Genomic DNA, 25,976 nt, shown 5'->3' with positions numbered 1-25,976 from the left:
TTGTTTCTCGTCTCAGTGCGCAACGGTCCGTCATCCGCAGACCAGCCGCAAGCCCCAGGGGAAAGGTACAGTGAGTAACGGCCGTCAATGGCAAAAAGAAACTTTCTGACAGACATGTAGATCTGCAGCCGTTCGACGGGAGACGATCAATTGCCAAAGACTGGTACCCTCGGTGAAACACTGAGTCGTCGTTTTACACCGACGAACTGTTCAAAATGGCTTCCATCGCTGTGTGGCTCGCGGTTTTGGCTGCGACGTCGACCACGGCATCACCCGTCCTATCGGCCAAGGCTGGAACCAACACCCTTAACGTAGATGTAGACCTCCAAGGCGTCACTTCAGCAGTCAGGTCCCTCTTTCTCCCCGGCTCGCTCGACGCTACAACACCAACGAACTCTTCGAGATGCAAAGTCTACCCCGATGACCCCCAATGGCCTTCCGATGAAGCCTGGTCCCAGCTCAGCAAACTCACTGGCGACCGCGTCATCAGTGCACCTACTCCTTTGGCAGCAGTGTGCTACCCTGGCGAAGATTACAACGCTGCAAAATGCTCCGAGTACACTGTGGCAGCATGGCAGAAGTCATATATCCATATGATCGACCCTATTGAGATGATGTCCCCAGTCGCTCAAGGCCTGACCTGTGCCCCACCGGTTCTCTACGACTCGCATGGCTGCACTCGTGGAGGCTTCCCCATGTATGTTGTCAACGCGACTGAACCCAAGCACGTCCAGCTCGCCGTCAACTTTGCTCGTAACTCGGGTGTCAGACTTGTCATCAAGAACACTGGCCACGACTTCCTCGGCAAGAGTGGTGGAAAGGATGCTCTTAGCATCTGGACGCACAACATGAAGGACATCGAGTACATCGAAGAGTACGTCGATGAGAAGCTCAACTACACTGGCCCTGCATTCAAGAGCGGTGTTGGTGTCCAGGCTTTCGAGATCTACAAGGCTGCCGCTGAGAAGGGCAGAATCGTCGTTGGTGGTGAAGGCGAGACAGTCGGAGTCATGGGAGGTTACATTCAAGGAGGTGGTCACTCGCCATTGACCGGATTGTACGGCACTGGCGCTGACAGTGTGCTCTCCATGGAGGTCGTCAGAGCTGATGGCGAGTTCGTCGTCGCAAACTCTACGTCCAACACTGATCTTTTCTGGGCCCTGCGCGGTGGCGGTGGCAGTACCTTTGGCGTCGTCACCTCCGTGACCGTCAAGGCCCACCCCGACCTTGAAGTCACAGCCTCCCGCTTTGGCTTCAACTCCAAGGACACAGGCAACGAGACGTTCTGGGCTGCCATCCGCTCATACGTCGACCTGTGGATCGACAACGCCGATGCCGGTACATACACATACTGGACTCTGATCCCCTCCAACGGCACCTTTGCATTCGCCTTCTCGCCCTTCTTTGCGCCTGGCAAGAATGTCGAGGAAGCCACCGCCCTCCTCCAGCCCTGGTTCAACAAGCTCGATGACTTGGGTGTCAAGTACGACCCCAACATCACTCACTTCGACAACTACTACGACGCGTGGCGTTCATCCTTCCCTCTCGAGGCCGTTCAGAAGCCCAATGTAGCCACCGCATCGCGCCTCTTCCCTCGCGCCAACTTCGAGACAGCCGAGAAGCGTCAGGAGGTATACGAGAACATCCGCCGATCGAGCGAGAAGAACCGCGTACAAGTCCACTTCAACATGCAAGCCAAAGACCCATACAACACCGAAAATGCCGTCAACACTCATTGGCGCCCGTTGGTCTCTTTCAGCATGCAATCTGTGCGCTGGCCTATCAACAGCACCGCCGAGGAGATACTGAAGATCCGCAAGGAGTTCCAGGCAGGCGACATGCAGGCCTGGAGAGACATTAGTCCTGGCGCTGGATCCTACCTTGCTGAGGCTGATCGTCTCGAGCCAGACTTTGGTAATGCGTTCTTTGGTGACAACTACCCTAAGTTGTTGGAATTGAAGAAGAAGCTTGACCCGCAGGATGTCTTCTTTGCGACTACCGGTGTCGGTAGCGAGAGGTGGAAGGTAGAGAGTGTAGACGGCCTGCCTAACGAGAACGGCAAGCTGTGTCGTGTTTAGATGCGAGACTTTCTTTTCTCTGTACAGTGTTTATTATATCCAGATTGGCTGCTCTCGTTCGTACCGTCGGTAGAGGGTCGGTGATACTCGAATGAATTATTACGTTTCTGTCGAACATTGTTCCTCTTATTCATTCACGGCTGCCTGTCTTGTGTTTCCATGCGTAGTCAAAGAGGCGAATGATGCCTTTAAAGCCACCCGGGCACCGTGGACGGCTTCGACTCGGCCAAAGTTCGGCAACCTCGGCAGCCGCTCCTGCTAACGCCGCCTACCTCCATGCCGAAATGCATAGGTAATCATTCATCTCAATCTCAGTCCTTGGGAACTAACATAGTTGCAGAGAATCCCCCGCTTTCCAAGTTGAAACGTTAACATTGCGTGCGCGATAAGTATGCTGCAGCAGGTCAACGTACCCCCGAATACCGCCGAACTACAGGTGCAACGCCTGGTTCACGGAGGTTTGTCCGTAATGTTCCCGAGGTCGCCTCTGCCTTACTATATGCGCTATCATGTACTGCTCACCCTTTGCTATCTGCCAATCCGCATGCCGACGAATGCCAAAACGTATAATCAAGAGGCAGTAGTGGCTAGAATCAGACAGCGTAACTCATGGAGATGTTGCGTGGTAGACTACCTAGGTACCTAGTCTGGGATGGCCGGGCTCACTAAGTATCGGTCCGGCTACCAAAAATCTCAACGTTCACTAATCACCCACCGGGCCATGCTTAGATCCCGAGGTCGACTGATCAGTCTAGGTGTTTCACCAGATTGCGCCCGTATCTCTCAGCACCGGACGAACAAACTCTCCTTCTGGCCAAATTGCATCATTCGTATGGAACTTTTCCTCACCAGCACCAGCGCGCCAGAAAGAACCAAAAGATTGTTAAGCATGCTCGGCCTCGGGGTTTGTCATCTCTTTTATTGCAGGTTGGAGCCTACATAAGGAAGAGGTGTATCGTGTGGATCATAACTTCACAGCTTTCTACCAATTGCTACACATTCGACATCATCACAGCAGCCACCACACACCAAACCATGTCTTCATCCATTACCTATCTGATCACCGGAGCCAACCGCGGCATCGGCAAAGGCTTCACCCAAAGCCTGCTCCAGCGCCCAAACACAACTGTGATTGCCGCAGTCCGAGACGTCGCCAAGTCCACTTCGACACTGGAGTCTTTGTCCAAGGCCTCGGGTTCTAAACTCATCATCGTCAAGCTCGACTCATCCGCCGAAGCAGACCCCAAGAACGCTGTCGCTCAGCTCAAATCCGAGCACGGCATCACCTCTCTCGACATCGTGATTGCCAACGCCGGAATCGCACACTCGGGAACCACCATCGCCAACACATCCGCCGACGCACTCCGCGACCACTTCGCTGTCAACACCATCGGCCCCATCCTCCTCTTCCAGGCCGTCAAACCGCTTCTCCAAGCCAGCAAGACCGGCAACCCCATCTTCCTCGCCATCTCCACGGTCATCGGCAGCATGGGCGCCCAGGCAGCTATGGCAGGCTTCCCAGAAGTCTTTAGCCCGTATGGCTCCAGCAAGGCTGCATTGAACTGGGCTGTGACAAGGATGCATTTTGAGGAGCCGTGGCTCACATCGTACGTGACGCATCCTGGTCTGGTGGTGACGGATATGGGAAATACTATGGGTTCGCCTGAGGCACTTAAGGCCGCGGGTGCCATTACTGTTGAGCAGAGTGTGGGTGGGGTTTTAAGCACGTTGGATAAGGCGGAGAGGTCGATCTCGGGAACGTTCCAGAATTGGGATGGAACTACGCTGCCGTGGTAATGCCTAGAACTGGATAGTGTAGCGCAACATTATAAATGTCACGACCATATATGTGGATGGAATCAAGGCTTGTTGCTTCATGTTAGATTGACTTCTCTCTGAAAGCGATTTAAAAGAAGCGTAAACACCAACTTGCTACACATGTAGTGTGAGAAGCGATTGATACATATGATTCCATTACCTGTGGTAAGGGCTGATTAAAGGCTGTCAAGGCTTACTTATTGCACATGAAGCAACCGAAAGCTGAATGTATATTTGCCGAGAGTCTAGCTCTGCAGATACAAAATCACAGCCAAGTCTTATCAAGCCTTGAATCTGGTATTGTACTAAGGGTGAAGTTTCATAGTGTGCGTATTCTACTAACATTCGTCTTCCGCTCAAAACGGCTGACACTACTTGATTGTAGCTCTAGACCATAGGGCTGTTAGGCTGAACAAGGTTTCAGTGGGAACATAGATGTAGTAGAGGCTCCTCCAGGTGTTCAGCCATTTCAGTCCCTTGGAAGCAGACTCGATCGCATGGTGTCGCCAAAGACGTATCACGAGTGACGAGGAAGCCGAAAGAGAAGCAGACCTTACACGTATCTCCTAATCGAGTCAACGTACAGCAAGTGCGCGCTTCGTACTCTGTTTCCTTCTTAGTAATCCCGTTATCTTCAACCACCGTCCATGAGCTAGGACGGTTTGGAGACCCAGTCCACATGGTGATCTTCATCCTGAGAGTCAGAGTTGAGGAGCAGATATGTCTAGGATAGAGGACGACCGATGAACCGCCACGAGACGAGAATTGATGAACATACCCCGGTGTATGGGACCATTTTGTCCCGTCACAACCTAGAACCTGGCAGGGCTGAGAATTACATTCCCGCAAAGGAAGGGTAGGGCCAGCGAAGAACGGCAGTAAAATGTAAGCAAAGGGCCGTTTATAGGGTTCCTGAATTGGGCCGAAGAAGTTGCAAGATATCCGCTCTGGATCTAAGGCTGACGCTACGATTTGTACGGAGCACAAGCAGAACGACTGTTTGCAGCAATGAAGAATCCGTTCCATGAATGAATCAATCCGGCATCCGTAGTCAACTTGGAGGTCAGATCCATCACCACAAAGCGCCAGGAGCGAGTAGATACGATCGCGACGGTCATGGGACTTCTTCAAGTCAAATTGACGGATAAGAAAGATGAGGCTTCGACCTTTTAGTTTCTGCACCTCATGAGGCAGCATCTTTTCGATATGCTTGTAGTAATCGAACTCTTCAGTCTCAGGCAGTTCGAATTTCGATTCAACGTGACCGGCGCACAAAGTGATTCGATGTGCAAGTGCGACTTCCTGTGTGATCCACGCACGATCCCAGTAATCGGATGTGCAAAAGCGGATAGCCCCGTCGTATTCCATTGGTTTGAAGCCTCGTTTACCAAACCAGCCTTCTCCTTTCGAATAGCTCCTCCACGTCATATCTTTCTGGTTCAGACGCTGAAGATACATGGCGATAGATGTGTTGTCTCCGAGCCACGACAACACTTCCTTGGCACCAGAAAAGATTATGCCCATCTGTTGTACCTGCTGGTTCCGCTCGTGAACGTTGGTTTGATCAATGCACAGAGCATCAACCCACAACCATCGTTCTCGCAGTCGCTCTTTTTGCGTTGCAGCATCAAGAAAGCTGTGAAGATTACGTCGTACTCTCATGATCCTGTCGTTGACCATGATGTAGTGTTCGTCCCCTGGCTCACCCCAAACATAAGAAAGGCAGACGTACGAGTCGTCGATGGACGCTTGACGAATCTCGCACTTGATGTAACCTTGGGTACTTCTCGTCGCAAAAACGCGAATGAGGCGGATTGATGCTTTGCCATTACCGAGAGGAGTGTACGCGAATCTTCCGGCTGGGGGTTGCGCCGATTCGTTATGGGAGCTTGGTTGGACAGTGTTCAACATCGTCGAACGGTTCAGCGCTAGATACATGTAATACAACAAGCGAAGAAGTTTGCGCGATCGTGAGTTGTAGAGTGTGCGTGATCGAGGAATATAGAATGTTGGAACCTAGGGTGGTAAGTGATATAGCCCGCGAGTGGGGCAGTGCAGAGCTAGGTAGCTGCACGTAAGCTTCCTCTCGTCCAATGATTCGTAGATGTTATCGTTTTTTTTACCTCCGCGACTATTTTGCGCCAGGCAGACATCAAACCTATGGTCTAAGCTGTGTATGCTCGGCCACGCTGTCAATACTGCTGAACATGCCCGCAGTTAGCTGTTCACAAATACAAAGATGACCCTACTCGCTTCAGGTTCCCCATTCGCAAGTGTAACATGATGAGAAGAGTGTGCATTTGATGATTGTGTTAGGACGGTCGACGGACCACAACTAATTTTCATCGCTGGAAGAGTAGCTAAGACCCAACATATGATATCGTCATTAGCTTAATTTACCCGTGCGTGACGCGAACGACGCGAAGAGAGCAGCCGCATCGCAGGGCCGTCATGAGACGACGCCGAATTTGTCCCTACATCAGCTACACGGGCGCATAGCCCGCTGCGATAGTCTCGATCAAATTGGGCGAGTCTCACAAGGAGATCGAAAGAAAACCTCACTTTGTAGCTCTCTTTGTCATTCGTCAATCGTAAGGAGCAGTCGTAGTAACGTACGGTGAATTCCGTGGGCTCCATCTTCCCGGACCGTACTTGACTCCATCGGCCAACGAAACCGGAAACGTGAGCTACCTCGTCAAGCCTGACAAAAGTATATTCGTAGGACTCACATATTCTACCCAGATAGAGACGTATCGACAGTAGCTTACGAGAAGGCGATATGACCACGAAACCCGGCAAATGTGACTGCTTTGTACCGTTGCAACTTCGATAGCAGGCTCGGTATGATTCGGCCATGCATGAAGTACGGGGAAAATCTTGCGAAACGATAGGTAGCGTCAACGTTGCAAACGGTGGGAGCTTATCGTTCCAAGTTGCATCGCTCGGATCCGGAAACTTCAACTGTAGGATGAACGCGACGATATTAATGGCGCATAAGCAAAACGACCTCTCACAACATCTAACGATATGTTTTGCCACTGTGAGATCCGTAGCTTTGTAGTCAACCTGTAGATCTTTGCCATCGCCGCAAAGCGCAAGTAGTGAGTAAACACGATCGCGTCGAATGTGTGCCTCCTTGAACTTGAATCTGTCCATCAAATAGATGAGACTTTTGCCCTTCCAGTTCATAGTGTTCCCGGGGCGAAGAAGTTCAAGCCTCGCAAGGTAGCCTTTCTCCCAATGTGAAAGTAATGGGAATGATGAGCCGTCCAGTTCGATGCCAGCGGCCATGAGCGTGATTTTACGTGCAAGCACGACCTCTTGCGTAATCCAGGCTCGATCCCAGTATTCAGCAACGCAAAGATGGTGAAAGCTTGGCCCAAGCCCAGGTTGTGTGAAGATGGTCGTCCCGCTGTGTTCTGCAAGGTCTTTGCTCACAATACGCAAGAACTTGGCAATATTGACGTCATCTCCCAGCCATGACACCACCTTCTTCGCTCGGCTGAAAATCACACCCATTTGCTGCACCTGGTGATTTCGTTCAGAAGAGTCGTTCTGGTTGATGCAGAGGGCGTCGATCCAGATACGTGCGCTTAGTAAATGCTTGGTTTGTCTTGCCCGTGTAAGAAATTGATGTAGGTTGTGACGCACTTTGAACGGTTTGCCGTCCATAAGAATAGTAAAGTGTCCGTCCTCATCGCCCCATACGTATGAGAGACAGATATAGGAGGCTTCTGTAGTAGTGCGTTCAATCTTGCATTGAATGTGGCCGTCTGCGGAATCTTCGCTTAGGAGTCGTATGAGTCTGATCGAGGAAGTCTTTCGGTCCAAAGGCCGGTACTGGAAGGAGCGAGACATGCCTATGCCAACGCTCGAGCCCTCACTCTTCGGGTGGCTGCTGGTTTGCATCAAGTCCCGCGCGAAGAGAGAAGGTAGCGGAAATGTGAATCTGGTATTGCTGAAGATTGGCAGGATCGGGGCGGTCCCAGAGCACGACTGACGACAGATATGAGCAGGCAGCTCATAGAGGCGGTGCGTGTGCAAGCCGAGCGGGGCAGTTTAAGGCAGAAGGGCTACAAGCCATCATCGATTCGAGCATAATGCTTACGCCGGAATTCCAAAAGACTGCCTTACAAGAAGACGCACCTTTGATCCACACTGGGGCCCGGAACTGGGTCGCGTTGGTTCGCTACACACCTCTGCAGTGTCATTGAGGATCAGAAGTGTCCTATATGCTTCGTGATTGTTATCATCTAGCTTGACAGTGGTATAGTATGCTAAGCGGGCCCTCAAAATGTCTGTAGACCTACTAATCTTACGGCGCAATGTACTAGCGAATGGCCTGCATTATGGGGAGAAGACATTCATATCCGAGGCGAGCAGTTGAAATTATTCCGTCGGTTACAAAGATAGCGAGAGACTGCGACGGCCAAGTTCATGGCTCTTGCAGGAATTGTGGTCGCAATGAACGAGGGCAGGCTGCCACCTACGGGCCGGAGCCCCACATCGCCAGGACCGTGCGTTGACACGTTCGCCACCGGAAGACCTCGGGATAGACAGCCCTCCATGACCTAGGCGACCGCACTTCTCACGAACGACGCTTTGCGCGCTTCGTTTCACACGAACTGCAGACCTGGTACCGGCACCGCAACCGCAGCTTTTGGCCAACGTATGCCGATTTGCAGGCAGATGGCTAACCCGGACGATCCCCACTCAATGACTTCAAGCTAATGGAGTGTAGCCAAAAGGTCGCATACGTGACTGTGGACGGTCTCGTCACTACTGAAGAGCAGCTGCTTCAGAAGACATGCTCGCATTGCAGCTGTCTCTGATCAACATGACAAAGCTTGCATTCCCGTCAGTCTGTAGCTGTCGTCGAACAAAACTATGTTCTCCTCATGTCGTCCCATCTCTTCGCATTGCCTAAAGCCATCACACTCCTGCGAGGTCTTTGTGTTATTACTTTCTGCAGCGGGCATCGACCTTACAGAGAAGTTGCTGCTCGGAGCTTTGGACTGATCGAGTTTGCTTTGTTCGGTCCTCTTACCATGGATGGAGCAAGGATGTCGAAAGAGCAGAGTCGCACTAGATGCTCATCACATCTATTTGTCGATGTGCTGGTACAGTTTTGTTTGCAGGTAGGCAGGGCGGCTCCGTCCCCGTGTCTTATACAACACCCCCTTGGCTATGTTTTATCACCGTTGCCCACGCAACAGCAGTTCCTCTGTTCTGAAGCCCTCCTTCATTGCGAGCGCGCACGGACGACTTCGGTTTAGTATATCAGTCTGTCTATGCCCCACCTCCAGGTACTTAGCTACATCCGACTTGCGACGCGACCAGTACACGTTGCCATATCCCTCACACAATCGCCTTTGCCAATAATGGCGCTCACGCCCTTGCTATTCGATGCTTATCAGAAGTACAAGAGCGGAACCGAAGATCTCGTTCAATGGCTAGGTGAGACAGCCCGCGCCACTGGTACCGTCAACGAGGTGTTCAGCAATAGTCAACAACATGGGAAACCGCCTACGGGAGGTAGATTGAAAGGACACGCCCGAAAAGAGGCAAAGAACGCCCCAGCTACGTACCAGATCACGGCTAGATCGTTCGTCACTCTTGCGACAGCTATCGCCAACGATGCGCGTGCATCTGTTCCAACCTCGGTCTTCGGAGCCTTGCAGGCTGTCATTCGAGGTCGCAAAGATTGCGCAGTCTGGTATGCAAGCACTTCTGACTGTGCAGACAACGCCGTCAAGGAGAACAACGCGAGCCACCAATACTTCATCAAGACTTTGGAAGACGTCCTCGAAATCCTCAAGGCCGCCAAGAGGCCACCGGTCGAACGTCGGCAGCCCAAGACCACAAAGGCAGAAGCTATACGCACGAGTAACAAGTACGAGCTGCTGGAGAACGAGGCTCTCCCCGAGTCCGACCATATGCCCGAGATTATCGAGGTCCACGCCACACCCGCCAAGTCGAAGGTGACCTACAAGCTCGAAGAGTCTGAGACTGACGTTACCTTCGCCATCTACTGCTTTCTCATGGACGTTACAGATCTCAGGATTGCAGTCAGACGCACTTGGCGTGAGTTCGCGAACGGCGACATTGGTCTCCAGGCCGCCGCGCTAACCATGAACGTCGCTTTGACAATGATAGAGAAGTTGAGCAACGATTTTGAGGAATCCAACCCTCGATTCAAGGGCTCAAATGGTCATGGTGTGCACAGCGAACTCATCGGCTTCTTACAGCGCAGCCGTTCCAAGGTTGAACCAGGCTCGACATTCGTCAATGCAACTAACGATTGTGGGGAGCCTTTCGCTTACAAACAAGGAAAGCAATCATTGAGCTTCAACACTGTCGTATGCAAGCATGTCACAGAGTTGCTCCTCTTCACATTCAGTGATATAACGAAGAACGAAGAATTTCGATACTCCAACGATGAAAAGAGATTCCTCAAGTGTGTTTCACAGCTTGCAGCATCACCTTCGATAGAACCCCGTTTCATGGGTGAATACATGGTGCGAAAGGCTGCATTCGCCATGCTTCGCGAGGGCCGGCTGCAAAGCTGGATCTTTTTCTCGCTGCAAATCTTCTGGGACATGCAAAGAGAGCTGGAGCGTCATTTATCTGTCGGTGAGGAGCTTCTCTACAAGATCGGACAGCAGATCATCACAACATACCAAGCCTACATCGACGTCAAAGGATTCGAGGAATTAGATGACTTCTATACACTCTGTCGTGAAAGCGTTATCGATCGCAAAGAGTTTGTCGAAGCCTTCATCGTCAATAAGAAGGCCCAGATGGCGTTCGATATCGACGAAGAACAATTACCGCTAAAGTTCCGGAAGATGCCTGGGTTCTCACTATTGAGGTGCGATCCCGCGTTCTGCGGTGTACTCCTGGCCACCATGTGCAAAGAGCATTACGAAGTAGCCATCGAATGTACCTCAAACGACGGTCAGATCATTGTTATGGCTCATCTGTACAACGCTGCTCAATGTGCCGGACATTTACCTGAAGACCTGCGATGGGCAGATATGGACCATTTGATCGAGCAACAAGGTAGCGACTGGATCTTTATGGGCAAGAAACCACACCAAGACCCTGAATTCGGAAGACGCGTCCTGCTGATCATGGGAAATGTGGCCCACGATTTCACCAAAGGTTGGAGACCTCGCACCGTAGGCAGCAGCTCAACCTATGTTTCCCGCGTCAGTGGAACACGTCGCCTCAGTTATCATTCCCAGTACCTCGAGTCGTCCGTTGACAGAATGCCACGCGATAAGACGCATCAGAAAGTCAAGACCTTGGAGAAATGGCGTGAACAAAGACAGAAGGGGCCTGTACACGACGACGGACCAAGGAAAGACACGCTTGTCAAATTAGAGTTGCTGGTTGGAGACGCTCAAAAAAAGTCTCACAATCTGCACAAGCCGCTGTCTTCTCTGGAAAAGCTACGTATCTTCAAGGACGTGGTTAGCAAAGATGAGACGGCTCTCACATTCGACGTGTTGCAGCTGCATATGCGATGCACCCAGGTACTGCTGCAGATCCATAAGTACGCTCGGAAGGTCGCACCGGTCGACTATCCAGCATTCATTTTCCAAGGAGATTCATGGTTGACCATCGCTATCCCCTGTATGCTGTACAACTGGAAAAAGAATCAACCACACCACCCGTGTATCTTTCCGGTGGTAGGTATAATGCTCCGCAAGATGATTGAGAAAGAGGGAGATTCGGCTCTCAAGGGTGCTGCAACGTTGCAGAAGAGTATGAGGGTTAAGTTTTCAGGATACCGGAAAGTGGATGAACCTAGCTTCGAAACCCCGTTGGAAGACTTGATACCCGTGCAGCTGCGTACCGAGTTTCCATACTCGATGTATTGGCAAGTGGTGCAGGAACGATCGGGCAACTCTGGATATGGCTCTAGATACGAGTCGGAGGTGGATTAGGTTGCATCTTGGAAGAGATCATCGACACTTCTAGCTTCGCGCGAAGGGTAGATACTCGGCTCAGCGTCTAGGCTTCCAATACAGATATACGAACACTGAACGACATGCAAAAGTCCAGACGCGAAAGCACGATCATTGTCCCACGGATTGACGGACTAATTAATTGTAGCTAACATCTAAATCTACAGCATCGCAGTCATGACGCCAAACAACACCAGGAGTCCTACACCGAAGCTCTTACCAGCTGCAGCACCAGAGTCACCCGTCTGCTCAGCCACAGCCGCGCTGCCCGTCGCACTTCCCGTCGGCGTCACACTAGCCATACTCGCACTCCCCGTAGCATTCCCCGTCTCCATCGCATGCTCACCACCCACACCCCCATCCACATTAACATTAACCGTCGCACTCGCACTCGCACTAGCACTAGCCTCCGTCTTCAACCCCGAACTACTCGCACTAGAACTCTTCTCCCCATCACCATCCTCACTCCCACTCTTCTTCACTTTCCCATCCCCGCCATCCACAACAATACTCTCAAAAGACCCACTCAAATCGCCATACTGATAGCTGGAACCGGGATTCTGATTCCTCACCTCCACCTTCTCCACCACCATCGTAAAAGGCGCCGCGCTGTAATCCGTTTCGCCGCCGGCCCACTCGATGGTGCCCTCGGCGTTGTTGGGGTCGCCGCCGGCCCAGATGCCGATGCGGACGTTCATGGGGGTTTGCGGGTAGTTTGAGCCGCCGTTGGCGTCGGAGTAGGAGAGTGTGCGTTTTGGGGTGCCGTCGACGAGCCAGGTTGTCGAGGTCGAGGTCCAGGCGATGGTGTAGTTGTGCGATGTGGATTGGGTGTCTGGGATTGGGGCGTCGACTTCGCGGTCGTGGGTTGTGGTGTTGCCTTTGCCGAAGTAGTTTGCTGCGGGGTGTGTTAGTGGGGGGTTCTTATGGGTGGATACGAAGGTGTATGGATAGGAAGAATGGTGGAGGACTTACTCTGCACATTCCCGGGTTGTCCACCTAGCCACTCCCAATCTACCTCATCCAGATCGTCACTCTCCAGAATGGCACTGCTCACTACGCCCTTGCCAGGTGCAGCTTTCATGACGAAGCTCACGCTACCGAAGAAGATGTACCAGTTCGATTGAATAGTGGGTGCATCGCCGGCTTTGTTGATGGTGAACTCTGCACCTTTCGATGTGTACTTCACATCGCCGGCAGTGACCTTCCAGTTCTCATCGTCGGCACCGGTGGTGAAGTCGTGGGTGTAAACTGACTCGGAGAGTGCGGTGTCTGCTGGACAGGATTTCTTGGTTGGGTCGCAGTCTGTGGATGTTTGGGCGAGAGTTTGGGTAGCTGAGAAGAGGATGAGGGAGAGAGGGAGTAAGGAGACGTTGGGGAGATGCATTATGGAAGATGTAGAATTAAATCGCTCTTCTGTTGTTGATGTGAACGAATGACTTGGAATAAAGATGAAGAAGGGACAGAGACAGCGACAGTGAACTCGACTAAGAGGACAAATTAAGTCTTGAAGCAAGAGGCTGAAGATAAGCACCACAAGAACCCGCGTACCCACCTACTTTAATCACAATCTACAAAGCTTGCCATGCTCAACCCTCCGCGTGGCACGCACCTCCCCATCAAGGGGAAACCAAACCACACCACTCTCCACAGCCCCCGTCACTGTGGGTCCCTTGAATTACCATCGTCAGCTCCCAGATCACTCCCTGTACCCAAAGATACGGGTGCCAGGACCAAGCATCCACCATTGATAGCGAGGACAGCAGCAGCGGGAACGAGAGGGTCAGGAGGGTACGCGAATTACAGGTACCAACTCTCGGCCCGTGGTTAAAGCCGCGTGGGTTAATGACGACGCTCGACCCACTTGGCGATCCCGAAACTCAATATATGCGAGCTGGGAGTGTGGCTGGTGTGTCTTGCTAAGTATAGTAATAGCTAGGTACGCGAACACGGATGATGGGGGATTTGAGTTTTTGTACGACTTCGGGTTTTGGTAATGGCGGCTTTTGATAGGAGGGTCTTGTGTCGATTATACGAAATGTGTGGGTTGTGAGTGATGGCGCGCTGGGGCATCCACCGTGCTTGTACGGACGGCGTGTGGGTCATCGCTGTACCGAGGTTCTTGTACGACGGACACGATGTACTTAACAAGTACGGGATATGTACGGTGTTGCATTGATTGTTGGGGTGATACGATGATGTCGCATGCCCTTCTCCCGCCGAGACATCCAGTTACTACTTTAACGTCCACCGCGGAAGGAATGTGGGCACCAGACATATTTACAGGCGTCGATCTTCTTGTGAGGCAACACAGCTTGTGGCACAGCTACGCATTTCGGCTTCTTCTTATGATGATGCACCGCTATACGGCATGGCATCGACATCGCGTATGATAAGGAGCTATTCTTGCGGATTCTCCCTCATCGCATCACAGACCCCTTTCTTTCACAACTACCACGCTCGGGTCAACTCACTCATGAGCATCGCAACGCATCTCGCTTTTCCGTTCCTTTCCATGAAACGGCGTCGGCGAGACACGAAAGGGCCGGACAAGAATAAGAGCGAGAGCCGAACACGAGATAGAACAGTCGCAGTCGAGTCCAGGCCGGTCGACTTCACGTCTTGAGCCGATATGGCTGTGTTCGAGAACAGCGCCTATGTTTGTACATATCCGAAGCGATGCACCGGCACATCTCAGACAAATTTAATCCGCATCACAAGTTCGCACAACCACCATCTCTAGAGCATCTCTTCAGGCAAAAGCGCACATCTACGTCTGGACAGCCAGATTGCGAACGTTGCACTTAAAAGCGCACTATACAATTGAGTCATAATCGTAATGCTTCTATCGCGGTATCCCATTTCCAACAACAACACATCACCCGCCAACCGTAACGAGCGCAGAGTACTGTTCCATTGCTCAGCAAAACAGGCTAACCAGTGCAGTTCCATTCCCTCCGTTCCACCTCTCCACGCACACCCTCTATAGATACGCAGCACTCAGCACCTTCCTCACCGCGTTCTACCGCGTCTTCTTGATTTCCGTCGCCCACCCCTCGATGCCCTCGCCCTTGCTACCAACGGGGATATTCAAATCCACACCCTCCATACCTTTTGTGTCTTTCAAGAATTCGTGTCCTGCCATTCCGCCCGCGTTCGCGCGGTCGACGGGCAGTAGTTCCAACATGGGTAACAGGAAATCGGCAATCTTCTTACTCTCCTCTGAGCTGAAATGATATTTCTCGTGGAGGACGTCGGGAAGGGCCCAGTGTCGTAATCGGTGAATGTTACGCAGCTCGCCTTTGCGGTTGAATATCTCCTGTGACCATTTTCCCGACATGCAGAGGCCCTTCGGGAAGGTGCCTAGAAGCTCGATGATTTGTGCGATGTGGTCGTCGTCTTTGCCGTACTTTGTGCCAGATTGTGGGTCGAAGAGGTAGTCGCCGGTGATTAATTCGAATGTCTAGTATTGTTAGTTCACGCCTTCCAGGTTTGGTGGTTGTCATACCATCGCGGCCATACTCCAGACATCGGTACTGGCACCCCATTTGCTACCCAGGATAACTTCTGGTGACCTATATTGCCTGGTCTGGATGTCGTTGGTAAAGTGGTGTCCAACCCAGCAGGCGTTTCCAAGATCTGCAATCTTGACTGATATGGTTTCGAAGGCGTTTTCGACTTGCTGCTCGAGCTCGGTTTTGCCGGACGAGCTGCTGGGTTTATCGAGGCTGATACCCGATACCTCCTTAGTAAGGAGATCGCTAACAAGGTTAGTGCACACTCGAACACGGACATGAGATAACTTACGCGGACTTTTCTCGTTGCTTCTGCGCGTCGTCGTCGCTCGACTTTATTCCGAGCCGTTCTGCCATGGATAGGCTGGGGCCGGCAGATGGAGTTGCTAGAGCACCACTCATTACGACACCGTCTGACGAAGAAGGAGGACTCGGGATAGTCGTGGGGGAGTCTTTACCTGTACCCTCGCTCATAACCTTGTTGAGACTTTGTGTGTTGCCGGGGAAGCTGGAGAGCTCGGCGTGGTTGAAGCTCGCGTTGAGCGGGCTGGGGAGCGGCTGGCTGCCTGTGATGAGGGTCCTCCGTCTCCGCCTGCCGTTTCTAACGCTGTCTTCGCTGTCCTTCTTCTTCGGCTCGTCTTTTACGTATGTTTTTACGATCTGCTCGACGTCGCCGATTTCGATGAGGACATTCTCAGGCTTCAGGTCGGTGTGGATGATGCCGCATTCGCGATGGAGGTAGTCGAGGCCCAGCAAGACCTGCTTTGTGATCTGCTTGACCAGCGGCATCGGTATACCGCGGTGGTTCCACCTCTTGATCAGGCCCAGTAAATTCTCCCCTAGCACCTCAAACACCATGCAGACGTGGACGCCATTCGGGCCCTTGTGGTTGAAGGAATCGAGGAGGCTGACGACATGTTTCCGGCCGGGGTGGTTCTCGTTCGCGTCGACCACCTTCTTGAGCAGCTTAATCTCGTCGAGGGCGGTCTCCGTGTAGTGCGCGGCGGAGCGCACGACCTTGAGGGCGACGTGCTTGCCGCTGGTGTTATCCCTCGACAGCCAGACGGTCGAGAAATGGCCCCACCCGAGCTTGCGCACAATCGTGTACTTGCCGTCCTTGTACTCCTCACCGACCTGCACCGGGTGGTAGCCGCCCTTGCAGTAGTCCTCCGAGTCCTCCTCGTCGGCTGTGTTCTCGGCCTCATCGACCGACGACGACGACGAGTCGGGCGAGTGGCTTAATTGGTTTCCGTACATCTTGTGCTGGGCGAGCGGCGAGTTGGCGTTCTGCACACTGCGGGGTTGAGGTCAGTATAAGGTTGCGGCAGTCAGGGCATGTCGGGCGCATTAAAATAAGTGAAAGAGGGGGGCGCAGGCTGGGCGGGCGGGAGGGGTGAGGCTGCAAGCGGTGGTGGAGGGTAGTGGTTGCGGGTGGTGGTGGTGGTGAACGTACTTGTACTGAAAGGAGCCCGTCGAGCCTGCGGGCGAGGCGTTCTGGTTGCCCTGGTTCTCCGTGGTGATGATGGGCTTGAGGTCCTGGCCCTTCCGTCGCTTCTTGCCGCCGTTGCTGTTGGCAGCCTGCGCGACCTGCTTGGCCTTGTTGATGGCCGCCTTCTTCATGTCGGTGCCATTCATGGTGGCTTTCCCCGCCACGCGCTGGGCTGTGGGCGGGACTGAGGCTCGAGGGCTGCTGGGATGTGCGTGTGCGGTTAGGCGCTCCGGACGCGTTGGGCAGCGCTCATGAGCAGACGCAGACTACTTGGTATGGGCTTGCAGGTGTATAGCGAGGGCAGTGTGGCTCTTCTGTCGCACTGCCTCGCGATTTCTTCAATTGCTGGACACGGGCTTAGCGCTCCTCTCGCCAGCCTATCGATGTCGGGGCTCTGATTGGTGCTCTGGTGGGGGTTTGCACGGGTGCGCAATGCTGCGACAACCACGGGAGATGACTCGCTGGGAGAGATGCGTGATTAATCAAGTCGGACTCGCTTCTCGGAGAATTCGATGCGACTTGGGATGATGATAGAGATGGTGACGGATGGCTGGAGCGCGTCAAAGCCGGAGGAAGCGGTAAGGAAGCAGGCCAGACGAATTATGACATCAGTCGACGCCTACAAATAGTCGCCTGCTACCACATTAGTTCGTCCACGCAACCTTGGAAGCCAGTTTTGCCCAAAGCCTTGCGTCTTGTTAATTAGCGCACCGAGCACCTTGCCTAGACATACCGGGCCGGTACCAGTAGAAGCTGCCAGCTGCTAGGAATGCTTGTTGTTGCGACCCGATCTGCAGCACACGTGGGATGTCAACATCAGCATACCGACTGCACCTGAGGACCCTGGACCACATCATACCACATCATCTGTACCTTCCAAATAACGTTTAATACCGCATCTAGGATGCGTCATCTGTACCTTCTATTGAGCATCTGATACTAAGCTTTCGCGATGAAACAGCCTATTCAAGAAAGAGCTGTTTGCCGTTGCTCAGCCCAACCTTCAAAGCAGGAAAGAGCCATCACAACCCACCGCTATATAATACATCCGCACCCAAACCATGACCTGCGAAGAAGAAACCGCTATGCAAAACTATAAATGTCCCGTATCCTACATTCGCGCGCCATCCATTACCAGCCCTGTAACACCTGACCTGCGCGTCACGCTCAAAGCATGCATCCCGCATATCCCTCACTGCGGAGAGCCGCATCCCACCACCCCAACTACAACCACTACTTCGCACTCACAGCAGCCATCCACTTCTGCTCATCCTGCTTATCGAAATGCAGCAGCATACCCAGGACAGGAATAAGCTGTTGCTGATACTTCTTGTCTCGTTGCTCCAAAAATTGCAAGAGCACGTTCTTGAGGTACACGTAGTCGATTGCTTCTTGGATCGCTCCACCGCCCCTGGGACGCGGTGAAGCTAGTTGCGACCGCGAGGACTCGACTGAGGAGCGTGAGGATTGCGGGACGGGGGTGGAGCTGGAGCCGCGGGCTTTGAGGGTGCGTAGCTCGTCGGACATTGTCTGTGAGGTGATTAGTAGCTTGCACGTTGGGTATTGTCGAAGTACGTACCTTGCTGGACTTTTGAAGCTTCTCGAGGCGGCTCTGTGTCTCGTCGAATGCTCGTCGCAGATCGCTCTTTTCTTTTTCCAACTCGTGGGCTTGTTTCTCGCTTTCGTCCAGTGCCTCTCGGAGTTGGCTCATCGCAAGCCTGACTTCAGAAGCCTCTTCGCTGGCTTGTGCGGCCCGTTTCTCTAGATCCTCCGTCTGCTTGCGGAGCGCCCCTTCGGAAGCAACCAGGTCCTCTTTGTCTTCCACAGCGCGCGCTTGTGCGCGTTCGGCGTCGCGCACCTTTTGTTTCAGTTCTTCGAGCTCCCGAGCGCGTCGGCGGCTGAATGTGCTAGCTTGCTCTTCTGCACGTTCGCGTTCCTCAACGGCAAGGTCGAGGCGCTCTTGCATCTCGCGAACCCGCGTATCAGCCCGTCCTTGCGCATCGTTCAAGAGTCTCCTCATCGTCTCAGCCTCGCGTCCACGTTCGCTGAGTAAGCGATGCGCATCGGCAAGCTCTTCTTCTAGGCTTTCGCTTCGGGCGCGAACCTCTTTCATCTGGGTGCTAATCTCTTGTACCTGGTCCTGCATGCTGCTTACAAAGTCCTGCGCACTCGCGGACTGCGCCGACTTCATCTGGATTTCTTCACGTAGGCTGCCGACCTCCCGCGTAAGCTTCGCGACCTCCTCTTCCATATCGTGAACCTTCTGGCGTGACGCCTTGAGCTCGTCTTGTGCCTTTTTGGCATCTTTCGTCAACTTGTCCCGCGTTTCGATGACATCCTTCCGCTCCGTCTCCGAGTTTTGGAGATCTCGCTGGATCTTCTTGTTGGTCTCTTCCAGCGCAAGCCGTTGACTGGTTTCCTGTTTGATCTTGTCGTTGAGCGTCTTGATATCGCTCTCCTTGCTCGACAACTGAGACTTGTATTCAGTAATCTCCGATCTGAGGTCTTTCTCGCGGTTCTCCAGTCGGCGGACTTCTGTAGTCTTAGTCGAAAGCTCGTCCTTGGTGCTACGCAGCTCCGCTACCTCCTTGCGCAATGATGTCAGCTCCGGTTGCGCTTTCTGCAGCACCTCTCGCATTTCGGTGAGGTCTTTGAAGCGGGATGCCGCAAGCTTTTCTGCAACCGAAAGATCCGTCTGCAATGTCTCCGCCTTTGTCTTGAGCTCCGTGAACTCGGCGGTCAGCGCCTCTCTTTCTTGTTGCGACGACTCGTTCGATGCTTTGCTGGTCTTCAACTCAGCGATCTCGACCTCAAGTTTGCTGAGGTTCTCTTGCAGCGCCGCCTTCTCAGCTTGCAGTTCCTTGACCTTATCTTTGGCCTCGGTGTGTTCAAGGCCATAGTCAAGAAGGTCTTGACGCAGGGTATCAATCTCTTCTTGCATGTCTTCTTGGTCCTTTGCCCTCTTGCTGAGGCGGTCGATCGTCGACGCCTTCTCTGCGACCTCGGTTTGCAGTGTTTCGATCGCTGCAACCTTCTCTTCAAGGTCAGATTTGAGCTGCGCGACATCCTTCAAGGCGTCTTCAAGTTGGGACGGCGAGAATTCAGCATCACGAGGGCTAAGAAGGCCTTCAGCATCTCCAGCTTCACTGGGTGTTGCTTCAGGTGTTAACGTTCCACTGGCCTCAGGTCCCTTTCCGCCCTTCTTGTTCTTCTTGTTCTCCTTGGCGCGTGCTCTCTTCTTGGCTGCTGCGCTCTGGGGAGCTTGTGCTGGGGTCGCTTGCGGCTGCTGAACTGGTTCTGGTTTGGTCGACTTCTTGCCATCGTTCGCTTTCTGCAAGTCCTTCTTCGCTTGCTCAAGCTCGACCAAAGCGCTATCGCGTTTTGCCTCAGTAGTCTTCAGTTGCTCGCGAACTTTGCCGAGCAATCCATCCATAGTCTCGTTCCGCTTCTCGGCCTTGGCTTGTGATTCGCGCAATTGCGAAAGTTCACCTTGGAGTTCCTCGATTCGCTGCTTGAGCTCTTGCACCTGATCATCTTCTACAATCTTCTCTCCCTTGTCCGCATGTAGCTCTTCCAGTTCCTTGGATGTTGCGTCAAGCTTCGTTTTGAGTTCAGCGATGGTCCTCTCATTTTGGTCATGAGTATCCTTGTGCTTGTGTAGCTCTTCCTCGGCGCTTTCAACCTTCGACTTGAGATCCACGATGGTGTTGTTGAGCTCCTTTTCGCGGTCGTCGGCGTCCCTCTGTAGCCGCTGATGGGTGTCCTTGAATGTGTTAAGATCGTTCGTCGTAGTTTCCAGATTCTGCATGAAAGACTGTGCCGATTCCTGAGCCGTAGAAAGCTCCTCCTTGAGCGACTTGTTCTCCTCCTCGAGCTTTCCGACCTTCTCCTCGCTTTCTTGTAATTGTGTCTGCAAGCGGGGCAGCTCGCTGTCGTACGAGAAGAAGTCTTCCGTGTCTTCCGTGCTCTCAGTTTGCTTGAACGCTTTGGAGGGTGACGATGGCGCGACGGACTCGGTCTGTGTTGTGGAATCGTCCGCTACAGCCTCGCTGGCAGCCGGCGCCTGGGACTTCAGCGTCTCGACCTCAGCCGTAGCCTCCTTCGCGCGCTTCTCGGCGTCCTCCAGCTTCTTGTTGAGCTCATCGCGCTCCTTGGATACCCGCTTTAGCTCCTCCATGAGCATGTCACTCTTGACGTTTAGTTGGCCTAGGTATTCGACGAATGCGCCCGTGTCGCTGATGGAAGTGAGAGGGGTGTATTCGCGTAGGGAGCTCTCGAAAGCCTCGATGGCGCCCACTCTGGCGTGTGCGATGCGGTACGACCGAAGGAGTTCTGTAGGGGGATTAGCTTGGCGCATACATAGGGAAGGCGTCACTCACCCGTATACTTGGGGTCCAGCTTGTCCAGCCTACGCAATCGCAATTGAATCTCGCGCGGCAGCTCTGGTGGCTGTTCTGGCTTCACTTCGACTTCCGCAGTCGGCCCCTCTTCCTCCTCCTTCTTGCCATCGCCATTCTCCGCATTCACTTCGGCGGGTTGCGCCTTCTCCTTTGGTCGCGGTGTGCCGGCTCGACTCGGCGGGTCATCCTCTTCTCCTACGACAAATTCCGGGTCAAACTCTGAGGGGTCAGGGCCCTTCCCTGCCGGCGCGGCCTTGCTGCTGTCGCCATCTTTCGATCTCGCTGTGCGCTTCGAGGGCGAGAGGTTGCGTGAGTTGGATCTCCGTGTTGTGGAGCTGGATCGTGGAGTGCCCGATGGTGAGGTGGCTTTCTGGCGCGCTTGCTCTTCTGCTATTCTGGCGTCGATGGCCCCCCGAATGCGCTGAGTCTTGTCAGCATGCCCATGATGCAACGTGGATGGGAATCGGTTACCTGGAACATGATGCTGCTGAATTATGAAGGAGTATAGAAAAACATGCAAAGTAGACAAGTAATACACTTTCCTAATGGAATATCAAACACGGAACCATGGGGACAAACCACTATTCTGACACGTTCTGGGGTCCGTCGCGGCTAGGTGACATGGATCGGGGACGCTGGACAGGCGCTAAGATCAGCCTTCGGTAAGCTAGTGCGGCGGGAATCCTCACTTTTTCTCTCGCTGCCCGTCCCCCCACCAGAACGACAACGATAATCCAGCACAATGGCAAACGTGGAGATTTCACTGCCGCTGCCGGTCCTGCCTGAGGGCTGGGCTGGCGAGAAGGACTTCAAGGCCATCGGCCAGCTGAGCGACGCCAACGACCGCAAGATCGAGCCTGTTGGCCCGCACTTCCTCGCCTACGCCCGCAGAGTATGTGCTTCGACGATGATTGACATACGCAGTACTGACGAATTCTACAGAAGCGCAACAAGCGCACTTTCTCCGAGGATGACCGCATCCAGGCACAGGCCAACGTCAAGAGCGTCGAGGAGGAGGACCCCGATGATGTTGACGAGCCCGAGGACCCCGTCATGTTGCAGCGTGAAGCCAAGGACTGGAAGGTAGGGCGATTGCACAGGCTATTGTAGACTCCTGCTAACATCTCTCAGTCACAAGACCACTACGCTGTGCTCGGCATAACCCGCTACCGATGGAGGGCCACCGACGAACAGATCAAGCGCGCTCACCGCAGGAAGGTGCTCAAGCACCACCCCGACAAGAAGGCAGCCAAGGGCGGAACCGAGGACGATCAATTCTTCAAGTGTATCCAAAAGGCCCACGAGGTGCTCTCCGACCCCGTCAAGAGGAGGCAGTTCGACTCCGTCGACGAGGGCGCTGAGGTTGAGCCACCATCCAAGAAGGACACACAAAAGGGCAACTTCTACAAGCTCTGGGGCAAGGTCTTCGAGGCCGAGGGACGCTTCTCAAACAAGCAGCCCGTACCCAAGCTGGGTAACGCCAACAGCACCAAGGAGGAGGTCGAGCACTTCTACAACTTCTGGTACAACTTCGACAGCTGGAGGACCTTTGAGTACCTTGACGAGGATGTGCCCGATGACAACGAGAACCGTGACCAGAAGCGTCACGTCGAACGCAAGAACCAGAATGCGCGCCGCAAGAAGAAGACCGAGGACACCACTCGTCTGAGGCATATGGTCGACGACTGTCTGGCGCTTGACGAGCGCATCAAGAAGTTCCGCCAGGCTGAGAACGCACAGAAGAACAAGCGCCGTCTCGAAAAGGAGGCTGCCGAGAAGGCCGCAAAGGAGGAGGCCGAGAAGAAGAAGGCCGAGGAGGCTGCAGCTGCAGCTGAGAAGGAGGCTGCTGAAAAGGCCGCAAAGGCCGACAACAAGAAGGCCAAGGAGGCAGCGAAGAACGCGGCAAAGAAGAACAAGCGTGTTGTGCGTGGTGCCGTTAAGGACGCCAACTACTTCCACGGTGCCGGCGATGCGCCCGCTTCCCAGGTCGATGCCGCTCTCAACGACGTCGATCTCATCATCGTAAAGCAGGACAACGAGGAGTTGGCTGCACTAACCAGCAAGCTCAACGGTGTCAAGGATGCCGGTAAGATCAAGGAGATCTTCCAGGAGGAGGCACAGCGTCTCATTGGTGCTGCAAAGCTCACGCAGGGCGAGCTCAAGGCTCTGGCTTGAAAAGCGGCTCAGGCTGCACCCACTTCTTGATAGACGTTGTTTAGACTTGGACGTAACGGGAATAATGATATGCATGATTCCATTTGTGACAAAGCCTCTTATCTATCATCTTAAACCCAACTCGAATCCGCAGCCAGTATTACAGCAACTCCCAGGTTACTTCCCCATCTGATGTCATGCCTTCACATGTGTCAAATGCATCCAGCGGGCGTTTCCGCGGCGGGCGGTACCAGGGTCTAAACATGATGGCGTGGATGCGGATCGCGCGACACACCACCAAGAAGCCAAGCGCTGCCGTCACCCGGAACAGGCAGTGCATTAACGACACCCAAAGTTTGGCTTGAGCCGGCATTCCTCTCTCACGACCACTGCGACAACTACCACTGCAATTCCCTTCGCCATCGTTAATCGCCCATTTACCCCGCGAGCACTATTTCCCCGCGCCAAGGACCCCTACACGACGCACAGCAGCACCGATCGCCTGCACAAGCCCACGCAGCCAGCAGGTTTCTCGCGGTCGGACCTCACTGGCACTGCGCTCGCCTGATTGGATTTGGCCGACGACCTCGTGCCCACAATCTCACTCCGACATCACTATGAGCGCGTCCCCCACGTCCAGAGACGGCCGACATGCGTCTCCAGCGCCGCGAAAGTCCTCAGGGCCTTACAAGGTCAGCCCGCTGCAGCTCCCCACGGGCGGACACCTCGCGCAGGACGAGGTACGCCGGCCGTCGATACAGTTCCTGGCGCACAGGAATCAGTCGCTACCCAGAGGCCAACCCAGGCCCCGTGAACGACGCCGGTTGTCGTCACCGCCGCCTCCACCGTAAGTATTGATTTGCTCATATCTCATGTACCCCGGGTATATCTAAGCTTTGCGCTGCTTTGCGCCCGTCTTCCTCTTTCATGTACTTATGGCGCACAAATGGCGAAGTATGCTTCCAGCGTGCCAGAGCTCAGATGGGCACTTGACTCCATATCTTGCGAATACCTTGTAAGGACCTTAGACTGACACTCCACTCAGCGTCTTCCAACCTCGGGTATCTTTCGACACCTTCGACAAGCCCGCGGACTTCATCGAGGAGAGCTCGTTCACACTCATCGCCAAGCACAAGGACTACGAATACACAAAGCGTTCGCGGACGTTCCTCTGCGGTTTCGACGAGAACGAGTACTCGGTATACGCCCTACAATGGCTCATCAACGAGCTAGTCGACGACGGAGATGAAATAGTATGTCTCAGAGTGGTCGAGAAGGAGGATGCAATAGCAGGAGACCGCAGCGTAGAGACTGGGCGGTATCGCGTGGAGGCTGACAACACCATGGCCGACATACAAAGTCGAAATCACGACAACAAGGCGATCAATCTGATATTGGAGTTTTCCATCGGTAAGGTTAACAAAGTTATCGACGACATGGTTAGTCTTCCGCGGTCGCGTAGCTGCTTCATGTCTAACAGCAGACAGATCAATCTCTACGAACCAGCCATCCTGGTAGTCGGGACACGAGGCAAGAGCTTGGGCGGATTCCAGGGACTGCTTCCTGGCAGTGTGTCGAAATACTGTCTACAACATTCGCCAGTACCTGTCATTGTCGTACGTCCCACATCGAAACGCGACAAGGCGAAGAGCAAGCGCACCAACGACCCAGACCGCCAGGGTTACAGAGAGATTCTGGCGAAGAGTGAGAGCCTTCCTGAATTTAACAGCCCTCGTAACAGCTTCTTCGCAAATGAAGACGAGGCAGCGATAGTTGGAGGTGCGGCGACAGCTCCCAAACCTACCGTAGAGGCGCATCCTCTAGCACAGGTCGAACAAGCGCCAGACAGCAGCGACGATGAGGAGCAAGACACGCGCACAACCACTGTGGTCAATGACTTGGTCAATGATGATCCACGAAGCCCCGGCCCGATGATGAAGAGCCCACATCTACAGAATCTGAGCAGCCCAGAGCTTAGTAGCCAGTCTGGTAGCGACGACGAAGATGGAGACGGCGGAGTCTCAACTTCGGGAACTTCGGCAGTAGAGAAAGCATCGATTGCAACGGGGCAGACAAGCGTTGGCGAAGGAGATGCAGGCGGTGGGAATGCGTCAATGTCGTACATGGACAGTCTCACAAGTGCAGCGAAGGAGTCGAAGGAATCGAATGAATCACAGGGCGCATAGTGGAAGCATCAATCAAGCTGGGTGTGCGAAGGGAGGTAGTGTGACTCTCGAAGAAGATATGTCGCTTGGCCATACTAATCATGGACCGCGTCATGAAGGTTGGTGAAGGAGACATGGGCGGTGGAAACCGTCGGTGTCATACACAAATAGACACAGGTGCAACTCAGAAAAGCCCCAAAGCACATCCGCACATTTTGGCGCATAGGGAATTGGGGGCGCATAGTTTTAGCATCAATACCCAAGATATCTCGTCTCTCACATCAGCCTCAAAGATAGCAGACTGTGTTGTTTCATGTGCTCCTGCCAGACCCCGGTATGATCGACGCGATGACGTTTCGTGTGGCTTGACGCCGCGACATGCATGCG

General features: G+C 53.6%; 8 protein-coding genes across 8 annotated transcripts; 5 read left to right on the top strand and 3 right to left on the bottom strand.

Moving 5' to 3' along the window:
* Positions 1 to 215: 215 nt before the first annotated feature.
* On the top strand, positions 216 to 2,078 carry J4E86_002678 (uncharacterized protein; the record flags this gene model as incomplete). The annotated part of the gene is made up of 1 exon (XM_051443236.1): positions 216 to 2,078. The coding sequence occupies one exon, from the start codon at positions 216 to 218 to the stop codon at positions 2,076 to 2,078; it is 1,863 nt and encodes a 620-aa protein (XP_051304731.1).
* Positions 2,079 to 3,113: 1,035 nt separating this feature from the next.
* Positions 3,114 to 3,875, top strand: J4E86_002677 (uncharacterized protein; the record flags this gene model as incomplete). Its single annotated transcript, XM_051443235.1, has 1 exon — positions 3,114 to 3,875. The coding sequence occupies one exon, from the start codon at positions 3,114 to 3,116 to the stop codon at positions 3,873 to 3,875; it is 762 nt and encodes a 253-aa protein (XP_051304730.1).
* Positions 3,876 to 9,277: 5,402 nt separating this feature from the next.
* Positions 9,278 to 11,848, top strand: J4E86_002676 (uncharacterized protein; the record flags this gene model as incomplete). Its single annotated transcript, XM_051443234.1, has 1 exon — positions 9,278 to 11,848. One exon carries the CDS (start codon positions 9,278 to 9,280, stop codon positions 11,846 to 11,848), a length of 2,571 nt encoding a protein of 856 aa, XP_051304729.1.
* Positions 11,849 to 12,030: 182 nt separating this feature from the next.
* J4E86_002675 (uncharacterized protein) lies at positions 12,031 to 13,253 on the bottom strand (the record flags this gene model as incomplete). Its single annotated transcript, XM_051443233.1, has 2 exons — positions 12,031 to 12,764; positions 12,842 to 13,253. 2 exons carry the CDS (start codon positions 13,251 to 13,253, stop codon positions 12,031 to 12,033), a joined length of 1,146 nt encoding a protein of 381 aa, XP_051304728.1.
* A 1,635-nt stretch (positions 13,254 to 14,888) lies between these two features.
* Positions 14,889 to 17,016, bottom strand: J4E86_002674 (uncharacterized protein; the record flags this gene model as incomplete). The annotated part of the gene is made up of 4 exons (XM_051443232.1): positions 14,889 to 15,329; positions 15,375 to 15,627; positions 15,674 to 16,675; positions 16,835 to 17,016. 4 exons carry the CDS (start codon positions 17,014 to 17,016, stop codon positions 14,889 to 14,891), a joined length of 1,878 nt encoding a protein of 625 aa, XP_051304727.1.
* Positions 17,017 to 18,103: 1,087 nt separating this feature from the next.
* Positions 18,104 to 21,750, bottom strand: J4E86_002673 (uncharacterized protein; the record flags this gene model as incomplete). Its single annotated transcript, XM_051443231.1, has 4 exons — positions 18,104 to 18,400; positions 18,450 to 21,202; positions 21,250 to 21,691; positions 21,742 to 21,750. The coding sequence occupies 4 exons, from the start codon at positions 21,748 to 21,750 to the stop codon at positions 18,104 to 18,106; spliced, it is 3,501 nt and encodes a 1,166-aa protein (XP_051304726.1).
* A 262-nt stretch (positions 21,751 to 22,012) lies between these two features.
* J4E86_002672 (uncharacterized protein) lies at positions 22,013 to 23,445 on the top strand (the record flags this gene model as incomplete). The annotated part of the gene is made up of 3 exons (XM_051443230.1): positions 22,013 to 22,162; positions 22,213 to 22,353; positions 22,402 to 23,445. 3 exons carry the CDS (start codon positions 22,013 to 22,015, stop codon positions 23,443 to 23,445), a joined length of 1,335 nt encoding a protein of 444 aa, XP_051304725.1.
* A 596-nt stretch (positions 23,446 to 24,041) lies between these two features.
* J4E86_002671 (uncharacterized protein) lies at positions 24,042 to 25,610 on the top strand (the record flags this gene model as incomplete). The annotated part of the gene is made up of 3 exons (XM_051443229.1): positions 24,042 to 24,271; positions 24,470 to 24,863; positions 24,912 to 25,610. 3 exons carry the CDS (start codon positions 24,042 to 24,044, stop codon positions 25,608 to 25,610), a joined length of 1,323 nt encoding a protein of 440 aa, XP_051304724.1.
* Between the last annotated feature and the right edge of the window lie 366 nt (positions 25,611 to 25,976).

This window comes from Alternaria arbusti, assembly GCF_024043155.1.
Source record: "Alternaria arbusti strain BMP 1465 chromosome Unknown scaffold_3, whole genome shotgun sequence".
Lineage (NCBI taxonomy): Eukaryota > Fungi > Ascomycota > Dothideomycetes > Pleosporales > Pleosporaceae > Alternaria > Alternaria arbusti.
The sequence above is the reverse complement of the archived record's forward strand: the minus strand, read 5'-3'. Positions and strand labels throughout refer to the sequence as shown.